Consider the following 13,409-nt stretch of genomic DNA (forward strand, 5'->3'; position numbering starts at 1 on the left):
CTGCTATTAGAGGTAAGAGGTGAGGTGGTGCAGATAAGTGGTGATAGTAACAATAGACTGACAGTGAAACCCCAGCTATTTGCTCTGTGGTATGCCTCAATCAAAGAACCATCATTAATCATTTCTGTCTGTGTCTCTACCCCGGCTTTCTCTGAATCCTACAGTCTGTCTAACAACCAATACACTCAATCTGTCATTTTGTATATAATGTCACCACTCAGCAATCTTTAGTCATACTGAGAGGAGGGGTTTAGATTTTGAGTGTGTGTAGGGAAACATGGATAATCAAACAATATGCATGTAAAGTGAGAGATAGGAAGAGAAAGAGAGAGAAAGATTCAGAAAGAGAAAGTAAGACCTTGTTTAAGTGCTTTACCTTTGGGAATGGCCAGTCGTTGCTGTTCCTTTGTGAAGCCGCTGAACGTGTCCTTCAGAGCCTGAGACATCATCTCTTTACTCCCTGGAGTGAGCAGGGGCACGTCTCCACACTCCAGATCTGTCAGTCACACAGGAGAGAGAGACTAGCAGTCAGACTCACAGCGCACAGAACACAGGGCCACACACACACACACACACACACACACACACACACACACACACACACACACACACACACACACACACACACACACACACAAACACACAGCCGCCGTGATGAAGCACTTGGCTGAACAATTACATCCTGTCCAGACAGACAGTGTATCGACTTGGGAGAGAATCAATTATACTATGGCAGCTGCCGCAAATGCTTTGGTCACATCCACGTGCACACCAACAACACATGCTCCAGCTTCCGCTGTCCGTGTTGTCCAAGTGCCTCAAAGCAAAGGGTTGTTTGTTTGGCAATATATTGCATGAATGCCTCACATATGGACAAGGTAGAAGCCATTCTCACTGGGGACCCAGTGGGTAGGACGCACAGAGTGCGGCTGATACCTATCACTGTGACCTCTTATGCCCCCTTCCCCCCAGAGGTCAGGGACGAGGTGATGATGTCACCCTAGGCCCTGCCAGGCTGGAGGGGGTGGGGGTAAGGGGTCAAGGGGGGTGGGTGGAGGGTGAGTGTCTCTGTGGTCCCGGACACACAGGCCCACTGTTCTCCCCTCACAGCCAGTGGGCATCCAGCATGAGACAGAGCACTCTTTGATGGCTTTAAACAGTGCCTGATGACTCGCATTGATCTAATTAGACTCTACCAGGCTACAGAGGGGTGGATGGAGGGAGGGGAGAGGGAAAGCCCCCAGGGCAGGAGCGCTAAACTAGAGTGCTAAAACTTTACTTGGATCAAGACAGCAACAGAAAAAACTAAGACATGGAAAGAGAGAGAGAGAGACAAACACAGACAGACAGACAGACAGACAGACAGACAGACAGACAGACAGACAGACAGATAGACAGACAGACAGACAGACAGACAGACAGACAGACAGACAGACAGACAGACAACGACTGTGACAGTCTATTGTGAATGAATATATAAATCACCACATTTCATAACAAAGAAAGGCATAAATGATTACCACGGCTGTATGTCACTCTGTCTCTATCACCCCTCGCTGTGTGAGGTAAACTACCAGATCACAAGCAGGCCCGGAGGGAGGCTGGAGATGTTTTGTCACCCCTCTGCTGTCTCTCGACGCCATAAATGTTCCGGCATCTCTGCCCTGGTTTGATCTGCCAGCGCAGCGAAGGGGAGGCCTTGGCGATGTGAAGTTCATGCGTGTTTTCACTGCTCATCGACGTTCCCAACTTCGTCTGGAATGCACAACAGCTGTCGTTCCTCTGTGGGCTGTGGAACTGTAACTCAACGCTGCCCGTCTGGAACCCAAGGCTCTCTCTCTCTCTATCTAACCGCTGGAAGCTGACAGGCCAAATTATGCAGAGTGCCCAAATGGAAGCGAACCATAACAATGCCGGTGTGTGATTCGATTAGGCCTCCATGCTCCCTCTCTCTCCATTTGGAAGTCCTGATTATACTACATATTACAGTAACAACTCTATTGGCTTGGTTACGCATTTCTACAGTATCATGGTATTTTAGAATCATATTACAAAAGACTGAAGAGGCTATTGTCAGACAAGGCCCATTCTGAAATTAAAATAAAACGAGACCTGATGTCCATGTCCCTGACTGCACGGTCGTCTTAACCATCTCCACCGTGACGGCTGGTTGTTGATTGACTACGTAGGGTTAGATAGCGCTAGTGGAGAGCGCTCGCTGGCTGAGATGAGATGGAGCTTGCTCAGTCAGACTGTGCCTGGGCTTTGATATCTATCAAAGACAGAGACGGAGAGAATGTTGAAGTTTATTTTACATGGATCGAGTTTGTCTGCACTTTGGAACCAGCTCGCGCTGCCCTGTCGTCATCCCCACGCTGGGCTTCGCAGGCCTAAAGCTGTCTTAAAACCCATCAAAGACACACAGCTCCCTCTGGGTGAGCAGGTGGGGGTTCATATTGTACAGACGCCCACCAGCTGAAACAGGCTTAACCATTGTGAGTGTGTCTGAACTGCATAACATTCATGTTTTAACTTCAACATGATATTTCCTGGTGCATGAAGCTCTTATAGACTGAACTGAATTTGATTCTGTCTTACACATTACAAATGATTCCATTTCATACAGTATTCCATGAATGATACTCACTCCCTCTCTAAACGACCCATGCAGTTCTCTGTAAGATAGCTAATGTACTGTACATCTAATAACTGGGGAGGCTGGCTTGGGTATAGAGTCTCTGCTAAATTATGAGGCCCTGATATGGTTTCAATGCCTGGGAGTCTGATTAGGGCAGGTTGGGCAGGGTCAGTATCACTGAGCGTTAAGTATCTGCCAGCCACCTTCACACACAGAGTGGTAGTCTATCATAGGATAAGACCCATCCATTTAGGGACTGATAGTGTGATTGGGTTTAATATGTAGTGTGATTATGACAGAAGGAGGGTAAGGTTGGTGATCTATGACACCCACAACTTAGATTACAGTGGAGAGAGGGAGGACCGTGCCTGCATGTGGCTTATGCTAAATAGTCTTATTGCCTACCAATTAGGGCAAAATATGGATCATTCAATTTTTTATTAGAAGTGGTATGTAAAATAGGACTATATTATCATTGACAGACAGCGGGAGAGCGATGTCCTGTAGATTTACTGTAAAATATATTGATAGTCACTGGTTGGTGTGCAGAGTGCCACAATGATATCTGTCCCCAGAGAAGCCCACTGAATAGATGCTGTGCCTGCTGGAAAAGCATCCCTCTGCCCCCACTCCTAACCTTCCCTGCAGAAAAATGTTCCAGTCCACACCTCTGGCCAACAAGTCTATTAGCAGCAGGGAACAGGAGGAGGGAGACACACGTGAACCAAATTAGTAGCCTTCTTCACTTGTGCGCCGGAGCAAAGATTTTGAAATTGGGATTTTGCAGCCGGGGCCATGGCCCTAAGGAACCGTGGTGGGGCTGGGGCGGGGCAGGGCAAGTCAGGGTGGGGTAGGGTGGGTGAGGGGAGTGGAGTGGAGAGGAGGGAGAGTGGAAGGATGAGTCATTGAGCTGTAATGTGAGTCGATCACAGGACTGACTGGGGGGAGATGAATGAATGAAGAAAAGGGAGGCCTCAGAGTGCTCCCTCTGTCTGACATCAGAGTGGGAATGGTGCCATCTCCCTGCCTCTGGCTTAGACTGCTGTGTTCATTCATAAACCCCCTGCTACGACGCTGCCTCTGCTTCAGATGATGCAACAACATGCATGGAGCAGGAAACTTCTACTGACACAATGGGAGAAAGAAGCACTGTGCTATCATGTGGCTATAAATAGTCCTAGACTGAGTGTGTATGAATGTGTGGGTGTCCATTTAGGTCTGTCATTGTGTGTGAGGGAGAAAGAGAGTTGGTGTGAGATCAAAGAAGGGAGGACGTCTACGGGGCTATTCAGTGGACTGTCAGATATTTCAGCAGTGAAACACATTTAAAGCCATAAAGGGATGATTTATTTCGGTCTAATGTGAGATTAACATCTTGACAATACACCTGTCTTTCTCTTTCTCTCTCTCTGCAGCACTTTGTGGGTGGTACGGCTGTATTTATGTATGCGACTGGGTCCACTTCCTGAGGCTAAGGTGTCACTTCCCAGAGAGAGAGAGAGAGAGAGGTGGGAGGTGGGTTGAGCTGGTTGGGCCTTTCAGGGCCAACCCAGGTTAACCCTTTTACCGTAAATATCCCTCTGAGGCTTTATGGTTTATTAGGCAGCGGTTGTGGGTACCACCAGGGGGTCCAGCCAACTCAGGGACCCCCTGTCCAGAGGTGACGCTGCTATCTGAGAGAGGCTTTGATGAAGATTTGTATCAGTCCCAGTCTGGGAGCACAGGGTCATAAACCCCGCTGACATAAAGAGAGACCATTGTGGGGTTGGGGGGGGGTCAGAGGGCACTCTAAGTCCTGAGAGGTCCGCTTGTTCTGTCGCTATTTGGAATTCCATGTGAGGGCCAGGGCCAGAGACAGGAATAGAAGTGGCCGCTTGCCGGGCCGGTAGAGTAGTGGTGTTACAGCAGGACCGACAGTGGGCCAGGGCCAGATGAGTTACAGCAGGACCGACAGTGGGCCAGGGCCAGATGAGTTACAGCAGGACCGACAGTGGGCCAGACCAGTTACTACTACTACTGTTGACCAGACCTGTAACTACTACTACTGTTGACCAGACCTGTAACTACTACTACTGTTGACCAGACCTGTAACTACTACTCTTGACCAGACCTGTAACTACTATTACTGTTGACCAGACCTGTAAATACTATTACTGTTGACCAGACCTGTAACTACTACTGTTGACCAGACCTGTAACTACTACTGTTGACCAGACCTGTAACTACTACTGTTGACCAGACCTGTAACTACTACTGTTGACCAGACCCGGAACTACTACTCTTGACCAGACCTGTACCTACTATTACTGTTGACCAGACCTGTAAATACTATTACTGTTGACCAGACCTGTAACTACTACTGTTGACCAGACCTGTAACTACTACTGTTGACCAGACCTGTAACTACTACTGTTGACCAGACCCGGAACTACTACTCTTGACCAGACCTGTAACTACTATTACTGTTGACCAGACCTGAAACTACTACTGTTGACCAGACCCGGAACTACTACTACTGTTGACCAGACCTGTAACTACTACTGTTGACCAGACCTGTAACTACTACTGTTGACCAGACCTGTAACTACTACTGTTGACCAGACCTGTAACTACTATTACTGTTGACCAGACCTGTAACTACTACTACTGTTGACCAGACCTGTAACTACTACTACTGTTGACCAGACCTGTAACTACTACTGTTGACCAGACCTGTAACTACTACTGTTGACCAGACCTGTAACTACTACTGTTGACCAGACCTGTAACTACTACTGTTGACCAGACCTGTAACTACTACTGTTGACCAGACCTGTAACTACTACTGTTGACCAGACCCGGAACTACTACTCTTGACCAGACCTGTAACTACTACTACTGTTGACCAGACCTGTAACTACTACTACTGTTGACCAGACCTGTAACTACTACTCTTGACCAGACCTGTAACTACTACTACTGTTGACCAGACCTGTAACTACTATTACTGTTGACCAGACCTGTAACTACTATTACTGTTGACCAGACCCGGAACTACTACTCTTGACCAGACCTGTAACTACTACTGTTGACCAGACCTGTAACTACTACTGTTGACCAGACCTGTAAATACTACTGTTGACCAGACCTGTAACTACTACTGTTGACCAGACCTGTAACTACTACTGTTGACCAGACCTGTAACTACTACTGTTGACCAGACCTGTAACTACTACTGTTGACCAGACCTGTAACTACTACTGTTGACCAGACCTGTAACTACTACTGTTGACCAGACCCGGAACTACTACTCTTGACCAGACCTGTAACTACTACTCTTGACCAGACCTGTAACTACTACTACTGTTGACCAGACCTGTAACTACTACTACTGTTGACCAGACCTGTAACTACTACTACTGTTGACCAGACCTGTAACTACTACTACTGTTGACCAGACCTGTAACTACTACTGTTGACCAGACCTGTAACTACTACTGTTGACCAGACCTGTAACTACTACTCTTGACCAGACCTGTAACTACTACTACTGTTGACCAGACCTGTAACTACTACTACTGTTGACCAGACCTGTAACTACTACTACTGTTGACCAGACCTGTAACTACTACTGTTGACCAGACCTGTAACTACTACTGTTGACCAGACCCGGAACTACTAGCTGCAAAATCTGGACCCCTACATATCAGCCGAGCTAGACATTCTGGACCCTCTCTTTCTAAAATGATCTGCCAAAATTAACAACCCCTATTTCCAGGCTGTTCAACCTCTCTTTCGTATCGTCTGAGACTCCCATAGATTGGAAAGCTGCCGCGGTCATCCCCCTCTTCAAAGGGGGAGACACTCTAGACCCAAACTGCTACAGACCTATATCTATCCTACACTGCCTTTCTAAGGTCTTCGGAGGCCAAGTTAACAAACAGATTACGGACCATTTCGAATCCCACCGTACCTTCCCCGCTATGCAATCTGGTTTCAGAGCTGGTCATGGGTGCATCTCAGCCATGCGCAAGGTCCTAAACGATATCATAACCGCCATCGATAAGAGACATTGTTGTGCAGCCATACTCATCGACCTGGCTAAGGCTTTCGACTCTGTCAATCACAACATTCTTATTGGCAGACTCAACAGCCTTGGTTTCTCAAATGATTGCCTCGCCTGGTTCACCAACTGCTTCTCAGATAGAGTTCAGTGTGTCAAATCGGAGGACCTGTTGTCCGGACCTCTGGCAGTCTCTATGAGGGTGCAACAGGGTTCAATTCTTGGGCCGACTCTCTTCTCTGTATACATCAATGATGTCGCTCTTGCTGCTGGTGATTCTTTGATCCACCTCTACGCAGATGACACCATTCTGTATACTTCTGGACATTCTTTGGACACTGTGTTAACAAACCTCCAGACGAGCTTCAATGCCATACAACTCTCCTTCTGTGGCCTCCAACTGCTCTTAAATGCAAGTAAAACTAAATGCATGCTCTTCACCCCATCGCTGCCCGCACCTGCCTGCCCGTCCAGCATCACTACTCTGGACGGTTTTGACTTAGAATATGTGGACAACTATAAATACCTAGGTGTCTGGTTAGACTGTAAACTCTCCTTCCAGACTCACATTAAACATCTCCAATCCAAAATTAAATCTAGAATTGGCTTCCTATTTTTCAACCAAGCATCCTTCACCCATGCTGCCAAACATACCCTCGTAAAACTGACCATCCTACCGATCCTCAACTTTGGAGATGTCATTTACAAAATAGCCTCCAACACCCTACTCAGCAAATTGGATGCAGTCTATCACAGTGCCATTCGTTTTGTCACCAAAGCCCCATATACTACCAACCACTACGACCTGTATGCTCTCGTTGGCTGGCCCTCGCTTCATACTCATCGCCAAACCCACTGGCTCCAGGCCATCTACAAGTCTCTGCTAGGTAAAGCCCTGCCTTATCTCAGCTCACTGGTCACCATAGCAGCACCCACACGTAGCATGCGCTGCAGTAGGTATATCTCACTGGTCACCCCCAAAGCCAATTCTTCCTTTGGCCGCCTCTCCTTCCAGTTCTCTGCTGCCAATGACTGCAACAAACTTCAAAAATCACTAAAGCTGGAGACTCTTATCTACCTCACTAGCTTTAAGCACCAGCTGTCAGAGCAGCTCACAGATCACTGCACCTGTACATAGCCCATCTGTAAATAGCCCATCCATCTACCTCATCCCAATACAGTATTTATTTATTTGTCTTGCTCCTTTGCACCCCAGTATCTCTACTTGCACATTCATCTTCTGCACATTCTACCATTCAAGTGTTTAGTTGCTATATTGTAATTACTTTGCCACCATGGCCTATTTATTGCCTTACCTCCCTTATCCTACCTCATTTGCACATGCTGTATAGATACTTTTACTACTTTATTATTGATTATATGTTTGTTTATTCCATGTGTAACTCCGTGTTGTTTTATGTGTCGAACTGCTTTGCTTTATCTTGGCCAGGTCGCAGCTGCAAATGAGAACTTGTTCTCAACTAGTCTACCTGGTTAAATAAAGGTGAAATAAATAATAAAAGTAATAAAATACTACTACTGTTGACCAGTCCTGTAACTACTACTACTGTTGACCAGTCCTGTGACTACTACTACTGTTGACCAGACCTGTAACTACTACAACTGTTGACCAGACCTGTAACTACTACTACTGTTGACCAGACCTGTAACTACTACTACTGTTGACCAGACCTGTAACTACTACTACTGTTGACCAGACCTGTAACTACTACTACTGTTGACCAGACCTGTAACTACTACTACTGTTGACCAGACCTGTAACTACTACTACTGTTGACCAGACCTGTAACTACTACTACTGTTGACCAGACCTGTGACTACTACTACTGTTGACCAGTCCTGTGACTACTACTACTGTTGACCAGTCCTGTGACTACTATTACTGTTGACCAGACCTGTAACTACTACAACTGTTGACCAGACCCATAACTACTACTATAACTACTACTACTGTTGACCAGACCCATAACTACTACTATAACTACTACTACTGTTGACCAGACCCATAACTACTACTATAACTACTACTACTGTTGACCAGACCCATTACTACTACTATAACTACTACTACTGTTGACCAGACCCATTACTACTACTATAACTACTACTACTGTTGACCAGACCCATAACTACTACTATAACTACTACTACTGTTGACCAGACCCATTACTACTACTATAACGACTACTGTTGACCAGACCCATTACTACTACTATAACTACTACTACTGTTGACCAGACCCATAACTACTACTATAACTACTACTACTGTTGACCAGACCCATAACTACTACTATAACTACAACTACTGTTTACCAGACCAGCAACTACTACAACTGCTGACCAGACCCTTAACTACTACTATAACTACTACTACTGTTGACCAGACCTGCAACTACCACTACTGTTGACCAGACCTGTAACTACTACTACTGTTGACCAGACCTGCAACTACTACTACTGTTGACCAGACCTGTTACTACTACTACTGTTGACCAGACCTGTAACTACTACTACTGTTGACCAGACCTGCAACTACTACTACTGTTGACCAGACCAGTAACTACTACTACTGTTGACCAGACCCATAACTACTACTACTGTTGACCAGACCCATAACTACTACTATTGTTGACCAGACCCATAACTACGAGTATAGCTACTACTACTGTTGACCAGAACCATAACTACTATTACTGTTGACCAGACCTGTAACTACTACTACTGTTGACCAGACCTGTAACTACTACTACTGTTGACCAGACCTGTAACTACTACTACTGTTGACCAGACCAGTAACTACTACTACTGTTGACCAGACCTGTAACTACTATTACTGTTGACCAGACCTGTAAATACTACTACTGTTGACCAGACCTGTAACTACTATTACTGTTGACCAGACTTGTAACTACTACTACTGTTGACCAGACCTGTAACTACTACTACTGTTGACCAGACTTGTAACTACTACTACTGTTGTTCAGACCTGTAACTACTATTACTGTTGACCAGACTTGTAACTACTACTACTGTTGACCAGACTTGTAACTACTACTACTGTTGACCAGACCTGTAACTACTACTACTGTTGACCAGACCTGTAACTACTACTACTGTTGACCAGACCTGTAACTACTATTACTGTTGACCAGAGCAGTAACTACTACTACTGTTGACCAGACCTGAAACTACTCTTCAGTCTGTCTGTCTCTCTTTACAACACAAGCACATAGCTCTCAAGGAACACCACTCAGATGCTAACAGAGACTAATGCTCCATAGCTGCTCTTCTCTCTTTCTCTCTCTTCTCTATCTTTGAAATCACATTAGTTTCTGATGTGTGGTAAGTGCATTAAGTCCATATTGTTTACCAGTTTTAGTTCTTGCGTGATGACATTAGCTTCCTTTTTCGATTGATCGCTGGCTATGCCTGGTGGAGTGTATTTCTCTTGAATGCTGGTAGAAATTCCCTGCTTTCTGCAGAAGGGATCAAACTGAGACAAAGCTCTTACAAATGGCTCATGGTCACCATATATGCTGCTCACGATCATACACTCAATGTTTCAATCATAGAGAAAGACCAGATGGTTTTATGCGTCTTCAAAATAGAAGTAACGACTTGGTTACAAAATGTCTCACTCTGCAAAACTACATACACAGATTGTGCAATGCCCCAACTCTCTATGAAAAACACCTACAGCACATTTCAGCATTTCACAGCCCTCCAATCCACCCAAGTCAAGGAACAAGGGATAAAAGCAGGAGAAGTCTGTTCTATGTTGTTTGTGAGTTAACCAGGGCTCTGGCTAGCTGTTAGAGTACATGCTAGAGAGCAGAGCAGGTGGTGTGAGCTTAGCGGCATGTAGCAGCTTTCCCTGTCCCCAGCCTTGCATGTAAACACACAGGGGATGCTCTGGGGGAACTGTTTAGGCGTTAAAGCAAACACACAAAATATCTGACAAACAGTTTACTCGCTCGCTTGCATTCTTCTAACAAACCCACCATGCCTGGCCCCCTTTCGTCTAAACTGCAACATTCCGTGAGTACAGTTTCCTGACACCATTCTGAAATATGGCGGGAAGCGATACCGACTGAAAGTAGGGGGAATCCGTCATATTAATGGAATATTCATTCATTCAACAGTTCTCTTTGTGACATTCTACGCACACAAACACTATGAGCCATGGATACAATTCTACATCACACGGCTAAATGCGCTCTGTTCATTCTAAAGCATGGGAGACAGATGGATAGTGGCTAGATAAATTCCCTGCAGACCACATTGTTTTCCTGTTGCGTGCCATACATTCCTCTGGTGTTTTACAATCACTAATGTGTTTCTCACAGCTTTCTTGTGTGCCTTTAGTGTGACCGAAAATGACTGTGGCCCCCTTAGAAAATGGTTGGAGGTCAAATACTGTAGTTGAATTACCCTCTATTTTGGATGGAATATTGTTGTTTTCGAGTTGAAATTCGTGTTTTTAAAACATATCAAACGTCTGGTTACTACTTCTTTTTTGTTGTTTTACCTCTATCTCAATAGAGGTGGTTTTTGATGCAATGCAACACTTCAGAGAGATATAGCTGTGTGTGTGCTGATCAAATGATGTGTAACAAATAACAGCAACTCATGGAAAATATGCACGGAAGCGTACATACCCTTACACTCACTCACACACTCATCCAAATGCAGGTATAGGCAAAGCATTGAGTAGATGTGACTCACACTGTCAAAGAATGACTGGACTTAACATTGTGTTCCTCTTGCCGTGAGTAAACATGACGAAAGAAATTAGGCTTTCTAAAAGAATGTTGTTATTTACTCACTATTTGTAATTTATTCCTCAGAGGTTCCCATAAAAACACACTGGAGTCTGAGGTCTGAGTGTTGAGGCAGGAGCATGTAGAGAGACCTCTTAATGTGGTTTTATGAGAAACTGCCAGTGGACTGTGTCCCAGCAGCTCTTTAGTGGTAGAAGTGAACGGTGTCAAAGACAAGTTCTCAATAGGATGGGCCCTTGGGACTCCTCCAGATGCCCACAGTAACTGTTATTAGCAACACTCAGTCTGGAGATTGCCAGGCCAGGCCACTCACTCCATCCAAAATATGCAGATATGAAGAAAGAGAGAGAAGGAGCCATGTTGCAGTTGTAAATGAGAACTTGTTCTCAACTGGCCTACCTGGTTAAATAAAGGTGAAATAAATTAATAAATAAAAAAGCTAAGGCATCCAGCTGTTACAAACACCCAAATCCCAACCAACCACAGCCTGAGCCCCAACCCCAGTCCCAACCTCCCTTCCTTGGGGTGCCAGAGCAGAGCACATGTGCCTCCGATTTGACTGTGCCTGCATCACTGAGGCTCGACTCGACGTGAGAGCGCCACAGAGTCTCACCTACATCATAGAACTCTCCTCCCCCGCCACAGCTTTCCTTATTGTTCTCTGCTAAGGAGAGCAGACCTGCTTGTCAATACCCCTCTGATGTAGTAGGGTTGACATACAGTCTGTGGCTCATGGGACGTTCACTACTAGCCTGATTACAAAAGCAGCCCACATGCTGACTCCAAAAACAGGTGGTCTGCAGAAAACTGAAAATGCTTACCGAAAGGAATTAGGAAAATCTGGGCCACTGGCCGTAAGCAAACGACTGGGCCGTCCGCAGAGGACACAGAGGACACAGATTGATGTCTATACCAGACAAAGCATCGTTTACTCTGGGCAAACAACCTCCCGATGAGGAACTGTAAAACAGCAGTATGGGGACAGAAATACATGTAGTGCAACACACAGGGAATGGTGGGACGTGTGGGAGGTGGTTGGCCACACCTCCAGACACAGCTATGGTTTGGTGAGGCAGCGTGGAGCCCACCAGTTAGCTCTCCCAGTCAGCACAGTAATGTAGAGTAATGGGGAGAGGAAGGGCCTGTGGCGGCAGGAGGCAGCCGGTGGCACGCGGTGGTGTGGCGGGTGCTGTGACTCAGTGATTAGCAGAGACTGACAGACGGCTGGGATGAGACAGGCCGACGCCACATCAAGGCCTGAGGTGACGTTAGACTGAGAGATGCTCATGTGGCCCACAGAGGGGATGGAAAAGAGGAAGGAGAGGGGGAGAGGAGGAATGAGAGGGAGGAGGCTGTAAAAAACCTTCAAGCTTGTTACTTCTTCTTTCCTAACTCGTGGACATGCTGTTTCTTTGTTTTGGTTGGCGTCTCGAGAAGGCTTATTGGTGAAGGCTACACTCCAAGAGATGAATCTACTCTGTTTTTGACAAGGTCTAAAGAAATCATCTTTCAAGAAGTTCACATACCGTTATAGAACTTCAAAAAGATTTAGTACAACCAAATTCATTTTTCAACCCGATTCCACACATGCCTATGCTTTCAGCACATCTTACAGAATGTGCCACACCTTCAAATGCCTTTCTTGCGCTCACTCTCCACATATGCTTACTATTTAGCACACTGATGTATCACAAGGTAGCACGCCTACTTTTATATGACTAAGTTCTGAAAGGCTAAATTAATGCGTGTAGTCACAAGAGAGACATCCCGATTTTGCCCACGCACGATAATGTTTCACAGATTAACAGGGCAGGACTAAGGTCAGAGAGATGAATGAACGAAGGAGGAGAAGGAGGAGGGAGGAGATACCCATTTAATGATATTATAGGGTGACATCATAGCCCATTCACAGCAGAGACACTGGG

At 45.8% G+C, this 13,409-nt stretch overlaps 1 protein-coding gene across 2 annotated transcripts in view; it reads right to left on the minus strand.

Annotated features, from left to right (window-relative positions):
• LOC139385656 (protein C-ets-1-like) overlaps nt 1–13,409 on the minus strand; it is a 43,332-nt gene that overhangs the window by 13,417 nt on the left and 16,506 nt on the right. For both annotated transcript variants that reach the window (XM_071130898.1, XM_071130897.1), the window contains one exon: nt 377–496. In XM_071130898.1, coding sequence (XP_070986999.1) covers nt 377–496 — 120 coding nt within the window. The remainder of the gene's footprint in view (nt 1–376; nt 497–13,409) is intronic.

Source organism: Oncorhynchus clarkii, chromosome 27, assembly GCF_045791955.1.
Source record: "Oncorhynchus clarkii lewisi isolate Uvic-CL-2024 chromosome 27, UVic_Ocla_1.0, whole genome shotgun sequence".
NCBI lineage: Eukaryota > Metazoa > Chordata > Actinopteri > Salmoniformes > Salmonidae > Oncorhynchus > Oncorhynchus clarkii.